The sequence below is a fragment of the Meleagris gallopavo genome, chromosome 3 (assembly GCF_000146605.3).
Source record: "Meleagris gallopavo isolate NT-WF06-2002-E0010 breed Aviagen turkey brand Nicholas breeding stock chromosome 3, Turkey_5.1, whole genome shotgun sequence".
NCBI classification, from domain to species: domain Eukaryota; kingdom Metazoa; phylum Chordata; class Aves; order Galliformes; family Phasianidae; genus Meleagris; species Meleagris gallopavo.
Window position 1 is genome coordinate 3623552 of NC_015013.2, and position 17927 is coordinate 3641478.

Genomic DNA, 17927 nt, shown 5'->3' on the forward strand with positions numbered 1-17927 from the left:
TATTCAGCTCTTCAGAGGTTTTACTCTCTTGACCTTCACAATGTTTTAAAAACTCCCTACTGTAGCTTTACATTCTCACAGATAACCTATGGATTAATGATTTCAAGACATTTCCCTGAGGAGGACCAAAGAAAAACACACTTTCTCCTGGTATTTTCTTCTACATTTACGTAACTACTTGAACTACTTGGTGGTTGATAAAGAAGTCTTTTCAGTTTTGCTTGAATTCTTTCTCAAAGGTGCCATCTACTATGTAGATTTATTACAGATTTAACTACTGCAAAGGAAGACAGTGTCAACAGTTACCTATTGCACATGTGCGTTTTCCAGTGTGATGCTGTAAGAGTTTGACAATATGGGCTTTTTGGGTGGGAGAACATCGGCAGCACACTACGGCGGGACACTGGCAAGCCAACTCTACAAATTCATGCTCATAATATTTCAGACAAACCTAAGGGAGAAAATACGTGGACATTTATTTCAAAGATTAAATAATACAACATGTGCTCTAACACAAAAACACAGTGTAAAGATCTCTTCTATGGGGTTTTGCTTGCATGGTATCTTTCTGTAAGAGACACCTGAGAGAGCCGCGTTCTTCCAAATGCAATCTATTACTTTAAACTGAGATTCATTTCATTTGGACAGATAACATGCTCTAGATTCAAAGAAAGAAACAGTACCATGGCATGCTACCATGAGATTTGTTTCATCTCATTCTGTTACTGTAGAGAGAAACAGCAACATTTGAACGTGTATCACTCTGTCACTACTCAGTGAAAAACAGTAGTGACTCTTACAACATGGTCAAATACTGGAAAAAGTTTAAGAGCACAAAGCCACCGATGTACTTCATGAACACATTAATATACTTCATGAACACATTAATTTTATGTTCATGAACTATAAGTACAATTTGATAGAAACCAAACTCTTACCTCAAGCGAGTCCCCAGATATCACCAAGGCACAGTCATGCTTCCTCCTAAAGGCATTTAGTTCTAAGTGAGCCTCTCCTCGAGTAGTAACCTTTAATAAAAACCACTTACTCAAAAGATTTTTTTTTTTAAGAGCAAACAAAATCTAAACAAGCACACCTCCTTAAACAAATCAAGTGTTGAGAAGTCATACCTAAAGGCTTTGTTTTTCAACAAATGTTTTATCCTAATGCAGTACCTGTGTGGCTGCAGTTTCTAATCCTTATGGACTAAACAAGTAATCTTGAAACTAGGAAAATGCGTGTAGTCAGCCTAACTGGCTCCTCACAGAAGTAGATCAGGTCTAAAATATCACTACAATTAAAATACTTTATCTTCAAGTAGACCCGAGTCTTTCCATCTTGGTTAAACCAAACAAAGAAACAGTTCCCAAGTCAGAAAAAAACAAAAACAGAGACTTTTTAAACCAGTAAAGCATATTCTTAGAATAGTGCAAAATGCTCATATTAGTAGTTCTTTCAGTTTGGATAAGTAGACAGAGTTTAAGAGACACAGAAAAATGCTCACTGAATGGTACAGTTTAAAATAATTACATTATAGACTAATTTTTTATTAATTTTTCATGACTATTGTTCCAGAGAGGCCCAGCTGTGAAATATGCAAAAAAACCCTCAAACCAAATGGTTCAAAGGTTACTAAATGGATTTTGGAAAGTTTTGAGCTAGAACACAAAGCATAAAAATTTAAAGTAAAACCAGATTTTGAAGAGAGGTTTTTTTTCCTTTCTTTCTTTTATCTTTATTAAACTATCAACTTCTTTTACAGCTATCATGTGCGACAAAGTTAGAAAACAGAATAAAAACAACAAGATTATGCCTCTAAATTTGGATCTGTCAGCACTTTAACTAAAGATTTAAAATATGCAAGTCTTAATCCTATTATTACATAGAATGAAACAGAGTCCAAAGACTTTTCATCCTCTGAATGGGCTCCACCACACAAAATTTGGGTTACATTAAAATGCACGTAATTGGAAGCAACCCATACATATAGCCCAATCCAGATATTTTTTTCCTCCTTTCCTACAGTGAAAGCTGCTATTCTGCCAATTGTTAGGAACCAAGGGTTGCACTGGTCCCTGCAGTCTTTCTGCATTACAGAGATGACAGCACTTGGCACACACTGATGAGCTCTAGCTTTCACCTAACAGGAGGTATTTTTTCTTTGTAAATATTTCCAGAACAATATATCAATTAATTTCATTACAAAATAAGCAGGCTGAGTAAAAAGAGCATGAAAAAAATACATCTTTTTGGGAAGCCAAATTAGTAAATAATTTATTCACTAATTCGTAGGTAAAATAAAAGTGTTAAAGTGCTTGGTATTTTCTTAAATTAATCCACTAGTTCTTTCTTTGCAACAAACATAGCCACAGAAATAATGTTGTATTAATCTATTTTCTAACCAATTTAAAACTTCGTGTGTTCTAAGTTAACACAGTTTTTATGCTGATCTTATTAGCCAAGGTAATGAAAATAAAAATCTGACTCAAACTAAATAGATTTTGTTCAGGAAGACTTAATTTGTAATGTTACAATGTGGAAAGGTCAACAAAAATTGATCTGAAGTTTTATCAGAAGCATTAATAATTTAATTGCAAATAGTGGTCTGCAGGGCCTAATTTGCCATTCTGATGCTTCATAAGAAACTACATTTACATGTAAATTATATTCATACAATTATTTCTTTAGGTGCAAGTGGTTCATTTAGAACAAACACAGACATTATGTCTGTTAGCACAGCTTCAAAGTTTGGAAAAATCCTTATTTTGTTTGAGTTCAGTGAAGTTGGCACTGACATTCAGTTTACTTTTCTAACAATTATCTTAAGCAGTGTGCTAATAAAATGCAATACTTATTAGAAAAATAATAATGGATAAAAACTTCCAACTGTCTCATTTTGATTCAAACTGTGGCATCACAGCTTAATTCAAAGGAAAGTCTGCTTGAGTCTAAAGAGTGCTGTTAATGGAAATGTTAGAACAAGCTAGAACCATATTCCTAGAATCCTTCCTCAAGATGTCTCAGCATCTTGCAAAGACTTTTCTCCACCCAAGAGGTGACTGACTATATCCACTGTTATAAATGTGGAGTGTAAAACGCCTCACAATTTTTTAACAAGTGGCCAATACAAATCAAATAAAGCAATACTGGTACTAGCTATGTTTTGAAGAACCCAACAATAAAGCTGGACCTATACTTACAGGTCTAAAAATGTGAATATCCTGAGTCCTGGACACTAAGTGAGAACTTTTTGCAATGCAAGTTGCTGTCTCCAGTTTATCTCCTGTTAACATCCATATCTGCAAAAATAATATATAAGTTAATTTTTTTGGATATTTTTGTGTCTGTTCTGTGTCATATCTACCAAACATGTCACTCCAACCTTCATTTGACACTGCATGAGATCAGACTACCAGGGAATGTATACCAATGTGTGACTTTTTAACTGTAATGGACGGTTTTTACTGCAGTAACTCACAAAGAAAAGAAGTGTTTGTCTTTAAACAGCTTCCATTCTGTTTTCCCTCACACAAAGTTTATGTCTCAATTATGTGAAGACAGGGGGAAACTGTGGCAACCCACTGGTAGCTGAACTGCAGAGAAAACACAAAAGCCTTTCCCTGTCATCCTGAATGTGCTTAGGACTTAGCATATTTCTTACTTTGGATGAACCTGAATGTACACAAATATAAATAATGTATTGTAAAAAAATTAAAAAAACAAAAACCTTACAAAAAAGCCCCCACAAAACTAAACCAAAAATACTCTCCCTCATGTTAGTATATGATAATCTGTATGTCATCAGTTCACATTCATTACCTTTATTCCAGCATTTCTTAGCATCTCTAGGGTTGGCCTAACATCTGCTTGCAGTTGATCTTCTACTCCAGTGAGACACAGCAATTCCATTTCCCGCTCCAAACTCTCTACAACAGCAGCAACTTTCAGGTTTCTATCATGTATGCTTAACTTTGCTTGGTTATATCGACTCTGTGCAAACACAAAACCACTTAGACTTGGTTGTAACTCAGAAAAATAAACAAACATTTTTTCTATCAATTGGTTATAAAAAAGGTTGTATTTAAACACCTTCAATAAAGAACAAGGTTGAAAGAGAATTCTACAGATTTTTTTGATAAGTCATCTCCAGGGTGAAGACCTAGTATGAATCAGGCATCACAGCATCTGAACATAAACTGCCCTGATCTTTGAGAACAAGTAGATTGCTTAGTCATACTAACATACAGAATTAACATAGAATCATAGAATGGTCTGGGTTGAAAAGGACTGGTTCCAACTCCCTGCTATGTGCAGGGTCACCAACCAGCAGCCCAGGCTGCCCAGAGCCACATCCAGCCTTGCCTTGAATGCCTCCAGGGATGGAGCATCCACAACCTCCTTGGGCAACCTGTTCCAGTGCCTCACCACCCTCTGGGTGAAAGACTTCCTCCTAATATCCAACCTAAACCTCTCCTGTCTCAGTTAATGCTGAGATATGCTGGCTTTTGGGGAAATACAATGCAGTGATGTAATCCACTGACACAGTATCCTGCATCTAACTACAGAACAATCACTGATGGATCTATAATAGCATGCTGTACTTCAAATATTGGTATTTTTAATATGAGTCATCTTCTTTACTTTTTTAATAGAATAAAAAAGAGGAATGTTCCCCTTGGAGTAACTAAATAAGGCAAAATACAACAGCTATGCTAATAATATTGATCATTTTGTCTCTCCATACCTCAAAATCTTGATACTGTTCTTCAGTCAGTGACTTCTTGGCAACAACCAGAGTACGCAGCCCTTCTCGAGCCATATTACCACACTAAACAGATCAAAAGATAGAATAATTATGCAAACGTGTAGCTGTATGCTTGTATTTCACACTATATAACCGTACGCTAACAGCGTCTATCTATCTATAGCATAGAAGCTGATGTTTCTTTAGACTGTAGATGAGTTAGGAGAGACCACAAAAAGAATAAAAAATATTCACTTTCCCCAATCTGGTATACTACTGGCAAGCCAATTAGATTTTTTTTCCTGCCTTAAAGAAAAATTCTTGTAGGTGAAAGTTTAATAATAAAACTGTTTTTAAAGCATGCAACAGAGCTAAATTTGTGTTTTCAGAGAAATGCACTTCTTGTCAGAAAAAGGTCTGTAGATTAAAATACCCATGGAATAGCACGTCATAATGAAAAACAAGGCTGTCCATTGCTAAACATGTATTGATTTGACCTCATAAAGCTAAATAAATTAAACAAGTATTTTACGATTAATTGTGCATCATTATCGCCAAAAGTAATTTTTATGACATTCTGCTAGGTCTTCAGGGAGTTTAATTTATTCATGTCCCTGAATAAATCAAGCTGCCCTGCAGCAGATATTGATTCATATTGCCAATACCATTATGAACATACATGGTGTAATCATTGTATTAACATATTGTCTGTATGTAGGGTCAAAATAAGATGATTGCTGGTACCTACTACAATGACACAGTGAAAAACACTAATCAGTTTTGAAGTTTGGTCACTAGCTATTTGATATTAAATTTAACAAATATGGTAAAAGGCTGTTTCAGTGTACCTCCATCACATATTAAATTCCGTAATTCATAATCAGACTTCACTGCAGAATTTATAAAAGGTTATTTCAGGATAAACAGATTTATAAGAAAATACTTCTCAGAAATAATTTGATTTCTTGTGAAAGATCAGTCAATAAAAAACAAATTTGCTTGTGTTAAGTATGAATACGTTCTGCTATGACTACTACCTTTGTTCTTCTCTATGTGTTATACAAGAACATGAAAGAACTCTGAACCATTAAAACTCATTCAGTGTATGATTAACTGAACTTGAAAAGCCATTGCATAAGCTCAGGATCTCTGAAGTCTACTCCAATAACATTTGATATTTCAGTTAGATTTTTTATATATATATATATATATATATGTCAAAAATGTATTTATTTCTATTTCTTACCTCTTCTTCTAACCAATCATTGTACTGTACAATAGTGGACATTGCAACATCTGCGCCCTTCATGTAAAATGTAATTTCTCCTGAAGACTCATCCTAAAATTTTACAGAAGAAACAGAAAAAAGATCTGTGTATACAAACAAAAAATTACCTACAAACAACCTGTCTTCTGAAGTAGTCAACAGAATATCACTTATAAAAGATAAAGTAACTTTCAAAGGGTTGTATAAGTTTTACTTTATGTTTACATTTCCAATGACTTCTCTGATTCCACAGAGATAGATGTTCCCTGCTTTCCTGTATTAGATGACCAGTTCTAACTGAAGTCAATGCATCAGGTTCTCAGCATCGATGACATTCCTGTTCTTCCTAAATTTTAAAATGTCATTGTTATGCCCACTCTAACTACTGAAATATCTGGTTTTTTTTGTGGCATTCATTCTTAATTTAAAAACAGAAAGTTTGCTCTGTATCTTTCAAGTAAGTGGAAATTAACAAATAATGGTGTGATGCATGTTGCAGATATTTTAAGGATTAAACATTCATTACTTAATCAAACAATTCACACTCAAGCAAGTATTACCTAAATCAGGAGTTTGTGATGCATGGTCTGTTGCTGAAATAATAGATTCACCTGATCTGCAGGCTTCTCATAGTAGCTCTGAACATGTCTCTAACACACTGTTCAACAGTGTTAAATAGTGCCAACTGCATTTAATGAAACACAGACATTCCAAGTTCTCTCCAGACCTGAGGACACATACATGCTGTCTGAAGTATGCCTGCCCAAGGCTGATGGCATGCTTGGTTTGTCATCCATTGGCAAATATGGAATGGGATGAGTCTGATAGGTAGTTAACTAGGATGTAGCACTGATCTAAACATGCAGCCATGTCTGACACGGTTCTGCCTGTCTGCTTTCAGACAGGGAGAGGCAGAAATACACAGCGTGTGCATGTCTTGATATTAGCAGAGGTTTAAATCTTCCTTTTCATGGTGTGGTGGCTTCCTTGCATTTGAGGTTTTAATAATCATTACTGTGTCCCCACCTGGACGTCTAACAGACAACAAGCATGCTTCTGCTACACTCACACCCAGTGCCGTTTTAGCTGTGTATGCATTCCTGAAAAAGCAGCAGCAGTATTAGCAAAGAAAGATGAATTACTGCTGCAACAAATTCCCCACACTAGTTTACCCCTTGAAGAGGCAACATGTTTTGCACGAGAGCAGCGAATTGAAAATTGAATTAAAAATGAAGGCTTAACAGTAAATTGCAACTTCAGAGCTTAAGTATTGAAATTAACGTTTCCATGTGAGATAAGAGTTTGTCCTTTACGAGGCTCTCTGCAACATCATGTCAGCCTGAACTTCACACAATTGCTTGTCTAGTCTAATGTTTGCTTTCCATTTGCAAATCCTGTGAAACGTGTTCCTCGAAGGGTCAAGTTTCTACTAAGAAATATCAACATAAACATGCATTAAAATAGCTTTGGAGAAATGAAAACCAACCGCCTGCCACCAAATTACCCGAACTATGATTCCCATGCGCTTGCTCTCAGAGGTGAAGGGAAATATCTGCAGAATATAGTACGTCAGAATGTGTCCACCAGGGGTCTTCAGTTGCATGGAGGTCAAATCTCTGTTAACTAGAGTAAGACCAACACTCTCTGTCCACTGCACCAGAGCAACCTGAAGCGAAAAGAAAAAAGGACTTGAAATTGACCTTTCGCTTTTAAATAATGTTATATAAATTAAGTTAAAGCCGAAGAGCTGTTAGAGTAAAACAGAATAAAACTTTTGTACTCATGACAGCACTAAGTAGAAGATGTTGGGAGTATTAGATGGAGAACTATTTCAGATCTATAACTGAATGTATATTTGGACACTGCAATCTGTAATCAGTAAAGAAAGGATCTTAAAAGTCTTTAGCTTACTTCATACATTTGCATTATTTTATTACTTTTTGTGTGAACAATAATAAAATTAAGTTGCTATATAAAATGGGATAGAAGCCCAACTTACAATTCTGCATCCCATGAACATATTTGTAAAATTTCCTTCTACAAACCCAGAAAAGCTGCATTATAGGTAGGTCACACCAAAAGTAATGCCTCCTATTTTTTTCTACAGAAACTACAACAGATACAAAGAGCACAATAACACTATTTGATAGACAAAAATTCTCAGCTACAAAACAGTATTTTTCAACAAAGCCAACACCATTAGCTGTGCATTTTCACCATCCACGAACAAGAGCCTGCATGTTGTGCTTGTAAAAACCCGCACAAGTGGAGGTGGCCACTCAGCATCAGCACTGCTGAAACGCAGCACCCATCACCTCACCGTGCTCACATCCATTGTTTGGTCTCCTGAAACATTCAGTGCACCAGTGAATGTCAGTGGGTGCAATTTTTTTCCGCATGGAGGAATTCAAGGATACACCTTTTCTTCATATGCACTTCCACGTCAGATACCATTTTGTCAGACTGCCCCATTGCTGCCATCTGTTGCACGGCAAGAAAATATAATGGAATATTGGCAGGGAAGTGCAGCCCTGGTATAATGATCACTACTAGCTACCATTACATGGTATCTTAAATGCATGCCTGAGTGAGTCTGAATTTATTTATTTATTAAATTTGGTGCTGTAGAGTACACAGCATCTAACTTCTACTACCTTCTGTGCTATTTTTTAAATAACACATCAGATACTTCTCACCCATTCTAAAGGAAATTGCTTTGGGCAGCTTAATAAATAAATAAATAAATAATATTCAATTATCTTTTCATTTTTCTAAGTGTTAATCATAATTAGGAAACTGGTTTTTAAAGGAATAAAAAGGTAATTATAATGAAGATTCACATTTATTTGATGGAACCTGCTTCTGCTGTTAAACTCAAGCACAGTGATAATAGACATGCAAGTAGTAAAATACTGAGGTAAGTTCAAAAGACATGATGACTCGTGCCCAGTAAGAATTTCATCTGAACTGAGTCAATAATCACCATGTAGCTTCTAATGAAAATTTAAAATAGGGAAAAATAAGTTATACAAATCCCCAAGAAATCCCAATAGTGCTCTCTGTGTAGGCATCAACAAACAAAAATATGCTGTGATGCAGTTAAAGAAGAGAAAAAGAACACACTTTAAATAGCACCATTTTTAAAGCCCCAAATCACAGGAAGTCTTTTTAGAGTTTTTTCCTCTTCAATAAGAGTACCATATAAGCTGTAAATGATCCAATACTCTCAAGGTTAATTTTCAATTTTCACAGTGAAAGGTTACTATTACATTCTGACCTGTAAATTGCATCTTTCTCCTAATACCCTATCATCTCATTTGTGTCCCTTTGCAGCTAGGACTTAAATGTTCTATATTTGGTGACTCACATCTGTTTAATATTTCACTTATGCTTGGCTTCACCAACCATTTGAACTGGCATTTTGCAGCACAGTCATTTTCGATTCTTATACCTGGCCTAGTGAACATATTTGTTCTCTTTTAAATTGATCAGTGCAAGTACCATAGCAGAAATGGCCAGTAATTCTCAAGACTCAAACAACTGTCTAAAAAGTAACTGAATAAACTGGAGAGCAATGCATTAAGTTTAACTCCTGTCATTCAGAATTCACAGTTAGACCTTAACAGTATCCCAAACAACACAGTCAAGTGTTGCCATTAAATATCTGCAGATTTTAGAATATGCAAATATTGAAAAGATTTATTTCACAGATGGCATGGAAATCCAAATTACCAATCTGCACAAATATGTATACAATGAATCATTCTGTACAGAGTTCAGAAAAAGGATTCTTGGATAACACTCTTCTTGCGTTTTCCCCTCTACACGTATATTCCATTCTCATTCAACAAGTTTCTGAAAACTTAGATTAAAATGGTCTTGCAATTCAGCAAACATCAAGAACCCTGAGAATGGCATGTAAACACAGCAGCTGTAGTTTCTACAGCACCTGACATACAAGACGGAGTCAGATAAAGCAATGGAAGGATGAGTAAAAAAAACTTAGCTGGAGATGCCACCATTTTGCTTTGATAAAATACAAAACATCAATTCTGATTATAAATATTTGCTGATAACCATTCATTTCTTAGTATGTGCAGATAAATGGATCAAGTCTCCTGTGTACCAGTTACGGACTTGTGGCCTGTGCCTCAGCTCATTAACCATGTTGGGTTCCCAGGAGGAACCCCCCATGAGGGGAGTCGGAGAACTTCTATCATCTCTAACTTGTGATTTCCTCCTTGGTAGCGACCCAACAGGCAGGAACAGTCGCCCACCTCTGATGTGACAGGCTCCAAGTAACACTTCCACATTAGGAAAGAAGGTAGTAAACATCTGCATAAAGATCTGACAAAAGTACTGAGAAACATCTTGTTCAGCGTTTCTTACCTCAGATCTTCCCGATCCTATGCCCACTGATGGGGCCCAGTTGCCCTGTAGGCAGTCTCTCTCCATTAGAAGCCACCAGACCTTAACAGTTGCCTCAGTTCACAGCCCCAAATACTAAACTTTTCAATTATCATAGCACAGATTGCCAAAATAAAATTCAGTGTCTTCCCAAGGAAACTCTGTCAATTAGTGATCGAAGCAGTCTCCCTAACCTGTTTCATTCATCCCAGTAGGTAGAAGTAGCTTCTCTGAGTATGACTGTGTGTTCAGCTCAGTTCTCTGAGGAACATCTGAGACAAAAGGAAACTTCAGCAGCACTCTTGTTACAGCTTGTTGGCAGCTCTGCATGTAAATTCAATGGCTTGGGGATGATCATCCTGTTTGCTTAGCTGTTCCTCTACTGAACTAAAAGAATTCAGTTTATAAACATATTAGGCAGTTTCTAGAAAGTTATATAAAATACACAAGACTTTTAAATGACAAAGATGCAGTTACCTATTCCATCAGTGATGAAACACAATCACCTAATAAAGGAAAATGAATAGTTAGGGACTTCATAGGCCCCATATGGAGCACAAAACAAAAATCTTTATTCCTGAAGGCTCAGGACATTCTATATAATTAGACCATTAGACTCACCTAAAACAAATACTAATCAACAATTTTAAACAAGAAAACACTTCAGAAAACATGAGACCCAAGAGGTCACTAAAATTTTGGCAACTTTAGTTTTGTCATAAGCCAATTCCAGATGATCATTTTTTAACTGATTCAAATGAAGTCATACCTTTATTTTCAACTAAGAGGACGAAATAGAGAAATACCTCCCTAAAAATAACAGAGAACTTCTCTCTCGAGCGATGTAGAATAGTTTTAAGCCATTCAATCAATAGGTACAAGAGTGCCCCTTACTCAGCTCAACTCCAAGACCCTCTTTGAATCCTCCTCACCTGTCCCCATGACGGTGAATGGCTTGCACCTCAGAAGACTTTCATTCCCACTCAGGTTAACATCTGCCCCATCCTCCTCTGGATTACTAGGAAATACCAGCTATTGCCCAAGTGTCTAACTGTCTTTTATTTATGGCAATTGCAGTTGAGTCCTTTTGTGCCGTGTGAAAGATAACCACCTCTTGTTACTTGTCATCTTGGGACCCTGATGGCAGGAAGAAGTCCCAGTTGATGAATAATTGATATATTCACTTGGATAAAGAAACACTACTAAATCCTGAAGGCCTTCACTAACGAGTTCCATCCTAAAAGGTTGTTACTGCTAGGTCCAAGACCAAAAAATGCCCTAGAATGCTCTTGTTTGCTTTTCATACTACACCAGTCAGGACTGGAAGATACACATCATCACAGCTTACTACTGGCCCCTTTGAATTCTAGACTTTCCAGAACTTAGCTAGTCTAAGCAACCAAATACAGTAACTTACAAGTAGATTACATCTGAGTAAAATGCTTTTTACAAACAGAAACAAGTAAAAAATCCCACTCATCTTGGGTAACTTAAAATAGAGATTGGATTCTTATTCAACTGAAATATAATCTTTTATCAGTCCAGACAAATAACAGCATACTTCCGTGAAAAAAAAATATTTAAAACCCTATTTAGACTGAAATTGTCAGTAATTGCTCTCTACCTGAAGGGAGGTTGAAGTGAGTTGGGAGTCAGCCTCTTCTCTCGTGTAACTGGTGATAGAACTAGAGAGAATGGCTTCAAGCTGCGCCAAGGGAGATTTAGGCTGGATGCTAGGAAATGCTGCTTCTCTGAAAGAGTGGTCAGGCACTGGAATGGGCTGCCCAGGGAGGTGGTGTAGTCATCGACCCTGGAGGTGTTCAAGGAACGTTTGGATTTTGTGTTGAGGGACATGGTTTAGTGAGAACTATTGATGATAGGTGGATGGTTGGACTGGGTGATCCTGTGGGTCTTTTCCAACCTTGGTGATTCTGTGATTCTGTGATACCTGAGTATGCCTTTCTTCATAGGAACAAACTTACTATTAAAGGTTGTGGTAAAGGAACAGTAAGAAGCCTTCACAGAGACTCCCCCTGGCTTTCACTTGGCTATGTCCAGTGCTGCAAAAGTCATTTTGCAGCTATGTTGCAACTGTGTTCATACTTGGCTGTCTATTCTGCTGACCTGGTTCTGCTGCGGATTCTGGACCTGCCTCACCACTCTTCTCACAACTATCTGACTGTGGCTAATGCTGGGTATTGCTTTGGGAGCTTGTTCTGACTTTATGATGATTTCCTAGCTTGAATTCAGATGTGTCTTACCATCATGGACAAGTAGAGCAATGCAGACACTCAGCTGTCTCTGCCATTATGTGACCTGCTCTGCTCACTGCGCTTGGATATTGTGGGACTGCAAAACTCAGCACTGAGGCCCCTGGCAGTGCTGTCAGTTTTTGGCTTCCCTTTTCTTGCAGAGAAGCTCACCGCTGCTGCTCTCTAGCAGAAATACTAACAGCTCAGTATTTACAGAGTACTGCTAAGGGAATTTATGATCAACAAGTTGCCACCTTCAATATGCAATATTTACTTTTAATGCAATATGTTTTAGTAAAAGACCCACCACCTTACAGCTAGTGCTAGCTGTTTATCTCCACCTCATTCAGCAGTTTCAGGGTCCCCCTGATTTGTACCAACATTGCTTTTGTGGAGCCATGCTATGAACCTGACCACTTAGGTGAAAAATGTAAATAAAGCCTTTAAAGACTTTGACATAAATGAGCGAGCAGTTTGTAGGATGAGTGAAGAACTGTGGTTGGAAATTTAAGTTGGTTTCACTGCTTAAAAGAATTCTCATGTAAGCAGTCTTCCTTTCAGAGTAAATTAAGGGCATGTTCATTTTAGACAATAGGATCTGCTTTCAAAATCAGTCTGCCATATAGGGGACACGCAGGCAATATAGTAACAATTATGTAGCAATTCAAGTTAAGACTATTGGTATGATAACAGGGAAGTAGCTGGGAGCTTTGTTTCTCCACCACTTGAACAATCCCAACAGTTGCTCTTAGGGCTGCTCAACAATATGTTTCCAATGAGCATTGCTTTGTTTATATTTATGAACAATGATTTGGTAGTAAAAATTCAGTCTACCACTTTTCATCGAGAAAGTTCAAAATTAAAATAAAATTATTAACTTAAAATACAGCTTGATCATGTGAAAAAAACTGCTGATCGATATTCAAGACAAGCTATGGAGTAGTTATTCTTTGTAGGTCTCGAAGGTCAGGAAAGTGATGGTTTTATGCTACTGAGTGATTTGCTTTTCACAATACATTGACAAAACAACACAATTAGTCTTGCTTCAATAAGCACACACAATAAAATGAATTAAACAATACAACATGCCTCATACATTACAGCTTCAATTTTGTAAACACAAAAGCTGCTTCACTAAGGGCGTATCATTTCCCTGTCTGTTTTTAAATGATTGCCCACGTATCATTGTAATTAATTTTAGAAGCTCTCTTGACTTTGGACAGAAATGTTGGAACTAAATAACTGACCACATTTTAAGGTAGTATTTAAATATTCAAAATGCTGGATTGAAAATGCTTGAAAATACATTGGTGCAGGACGAAGTATAACCAATAAATAGCTGGTTTATGAGAGTAAGCAGTCATTAAAAATCGTGGCTGATCAATCTTTTCTGACCAAAGGGGAGCAAAGGTCTTCAAAGGCTCCTGTTCATAGCATGCCCCTGAATTGCTTTGGTCTGTGACCTTCGAACTCCATTGCTTTACCTACTTAGATTATATCCTTTTATGATTGTTCATTACATTAGGGTAGCTGGTCTTCTACAGATGAGCTGAACAGGCATCTATGATTGTTGAGTAAAAGACATTTTTATTTTTTTCAGCAAGTTCTAAGTGAATATTTATTGTTTGCTATGCTACAGCTGTAGAGGACAAATGACAGACAAATGAAAGTTTCCACTCTTTCAGAGAAAATGAAATATTGATCACTTATCATAAGAAACAAAGAGCCTGGCATAAGTAGGGTTCACATTATGAATACGAAATCAGTTACTTATCTCAGGTTGCTCTAGCAAAAGAGAAATACATCTTTTATGATGAATGTACCTACTTCTAAATGTGCATACCTTCTTTTAGTTATATTTTATCTCCATATGGATGTAAACATACGTAGATGCAAAGAATTTCAAATGAATTCAAGACGTTTCATTAACTGTATTTTGTGTCCATACAATGCTGAAGTGCTTCTTATACTCTTTTACATGGAAGAATAGTTCATACTTACACATTATTCTCTGGTCTTTATATGCTACCACGATAACATGCAATATTATATAAACAAGAGACAATTGTGCAGATAAGATCTTTCAAAAGACTGCAACCAAGCCAGTTCCATTAACAAAAAATTGGAGAATAAAGTTGTAACGTTGAGGAAGTACAATGCATAAAACTGTTTAAGTCTATTAAATGATAATGTTGCTTATTAACCAAATATGTTGTGATAGGTCAGTGATGAGGTTAAACAGAAAACATCAATTGAACCATTTCCCTAAATAAAGCTCCAGGGTGCAATATTCAAAGCACTTTATTCAATAAAAAATGCTTTTAAAATGGTACTTTGGTGATTGGGAAACATTGGCATCATCCGTCAACCTAACTGCAGTAAAGTTCAATAAGCTAAATAATGAACCATTTGCATTATTTTCCTTAGGCTCCAGTGATTTGCAAACACTGCATCAATAGGACTCTTTAAAAAATTATGATAAAGACCTGCTAGTCTTTCAACTCTTAGTCTTTTTGCTGTCATGATGCAATTTTTATGCTATTTAAATGCTTTCTGTAGCTTCATTGTTTAATATGACTCCACTTACTATCAATTTCTAATTGTATTAAACTACAGTTGTTCAATATAATTTTAGCAGTTTCTAACATTATATTAGAAAAACACAGGAAATGTAATGCTGTCAGTTCTAAACCACGTTCCCAATTTATCATTTAAGTTGCATATAGCTTAAATTTGTGAGTTGAGATGATAAAAAATCATTGTTAAAAATACCTGTGCATTCTCTTAAAACTCTTAAACGGTTTCTTTATTGGTGTCTTTCTTCCCCACTTTGCTTTTTACCCTGATTTCTGTATCTGTCATCTAAACACTCTATCAGATTTTCTTTCCTTTTTCCAAGGTCAAATTCTCTACTGTCTTCCTAGCGCAGCACCTGCATAATTTTCCAGTCTTGTAGATGTTTTCTTTAGCAAATATAGGAGGAGAACTGATATTTGAGGTAATATTTTCAGATACCAAACAACTGACTGAATACACAGAAGCACAGATGTAGAGAAAAGCAAGTGCATGAAAAAAACCTAAATCTCTGTCAATTGCACATCTCTTCATCTGCTTTAGGAATATATCACTGGCTATTAAAGCAGTTTATTTACTCTTTAGCTGTCATCACATCCTGTATTATATTTACCTTGCAAGCTCATTACACTAACGCATTTAGCAACTATGATTACCTAAATACACACATGAAAATTTGTACATGGTCACAAATGTAAGTAAAACATCACACAACTACAGTAACAGATTATACTGTCAATATATCTCTGGAGTGAACAAATGCTCTTGCAAGATTCTCAAGTCAAAATGCAGATCAACTGGTATAATATAGCACCACATTTGGCATCGTAGAGTTTAGATCTGAGCCAGAGAGAAGTTTCTCAGGTCCTACCTACAGTTTATTTTTAAAGTGGATGTCCTAACTGCCACTATTTAGGTCACTGAGAACCAGTCACTTCTCTGTATTTTGTAATTCCGTGACACTATGAACTGTGTTTGTAGCACCTGGCATACATGCAATTCCAGCTTCTTCTGCATAAAGACGGACTTCATCTTACGGCTTGCATTACTGAAAGTACTCATTATAAACTTGTTACTTTTATCAAATAGTTTGCATTTTGAATTGATAATATCTTGATAATATTATGTATGGTGATATGATTGATAAGCTAGCCATGCAAACAAGCTGTACACCAAGAGGAACAGGCCAAGATGACATTTATGGAAGAAATACTACCTTGTACTACATCAACTTGAAAAGTCAGAAGAATACACAAGCTTTCATGTACACACCATCTTCTTCACATCTTACAAAAAACTTATATTGATTAAGTTACTAGCATTGTTAGTGACTACATCACTAACAATACATTCAACCATCAGGCACAGCTAGAATTTCTTCAGAACAATGCTACTTCAATCTGTACACTTTCAGAGGCAAAGTGAACTCTGAGTACTCTATTTCCAAGAGTGCACACATATTTTTTGTGAGTGGACTATAATAATTTTTATGCTTACATTGCAGTATCTTGAAACTCGAGCTTTGCTGCTCTCTCGTAAGACCTTTCTGGATTAAATCTAAGGCAACCACCATTTCAGATTCTGAAACAGGACTTTTCAGGACAGTAACTTAGATTGAATTAAAGCAGTGGGATGTTGAAAATTTGGATTTCATTGCAAGTAAAATGCATGTTTTACTGAAAAACGGGTATTAAATTTGTTTTAAACTTCATGGAATTTTGACTGAACCCAGAAATTATGCAGCTGCCTAGGGTGAAGCTCAAGAAATTTTCTACAAGAATATTTGAGGTTCAGGCTTTCTTCCAGTTATGAATCTTTATAATTAACTAATTGGTAATGTCACTAGCTAATGTACTTGGTTGTCCATCATTCAAAGCTGATTTTCATATTCCCTCATGTGTATTTGTACTATAATCTATGCATGGACTAATGTTTTCAGAATAAACCTAATAACTTTAATTACAATGCAGCATTGATCGATCTCAAAGCACTGATTTCAGAGAAGCCTTAGTCAAATAACTGAAAAAGCCTTAATACAACTCTAGATCTACCCTACAACAAGAAAAGAAATGAAACCAGACCACAGTTAAGTTCAAAGAAATGCTTCCTCCAAAACAGTTGCATAAGAGCTGTTCTGAAAGTAACGCCTCCTGTTTTATTATATTGTCCCACTATGTCGGAGGCAGACATTGGTGGTATGACAGTAGAGGCTGAACCTTCACATCAGTATTCTGTTACCATGCCATAAATGGCAGCATAGGGTCTGACAAAATAGCATCTGACATGGAAATCTGTATGAAGAAAATATGTGCCATTTAATTCTTCCTTAATTCTTGTGGGAAAAACTGCATCCAAGGGGAATCCATTCATTCATCAATGCTTGCTGAGCTTTCATGGAGACCAAACAGTGGATGTTGGCACAGTGAGGCAGTGGGTAGTGTGCTTCAGGAGTGGTGACAGCAACACGAAAGACGAACTATGTTCTGGATGGCCACGCACAGCTGTCCCCACAGAATGAAGACTGTCTTGATCAGCTCATCTGCATGAATCATGAATTGGCTAATGGTGGTGACTATGTTGAAAAACAGTGTTTTGTAGTTGAGAATTTGCCCTATCAAACAGTGTTATTGTGCTCTTTCTACTGGCTGTAGTTTCCGCAGAAAGAAAGAGGAGGCATTACTTT

The 17927-nt window shown here is 36.4% G+C and overlaps 1 protein-coding gene across 1 annotated transcript in view; it reads right to left on the reverse strand.

Moving 5' to 3' along the window:
* Positions 1-17927, reverse strand: part of ATP9B (ATPase phospholipid transporting 9B (putative)) — a 143000-nt gene that overhangs the window by 12070 nt on the left and 113003 nt on the right. Inside the window, 7 exon segments of the mRNA XM_031552722.1 lie at positions 307-451; positions 939-1028; positions 3201-3299; positions 3820-3990; positions 4745-4828; positions 5991-6083; positions 7516-7677. Coding sequence (XP_031408582.1) covers positions 307-451; positions 939-1028; positions 3201-3299; positions 3820-3990; positions 4745-4828; positions 5991-6083; positions 7516-7677 — 844 coding nt within the window.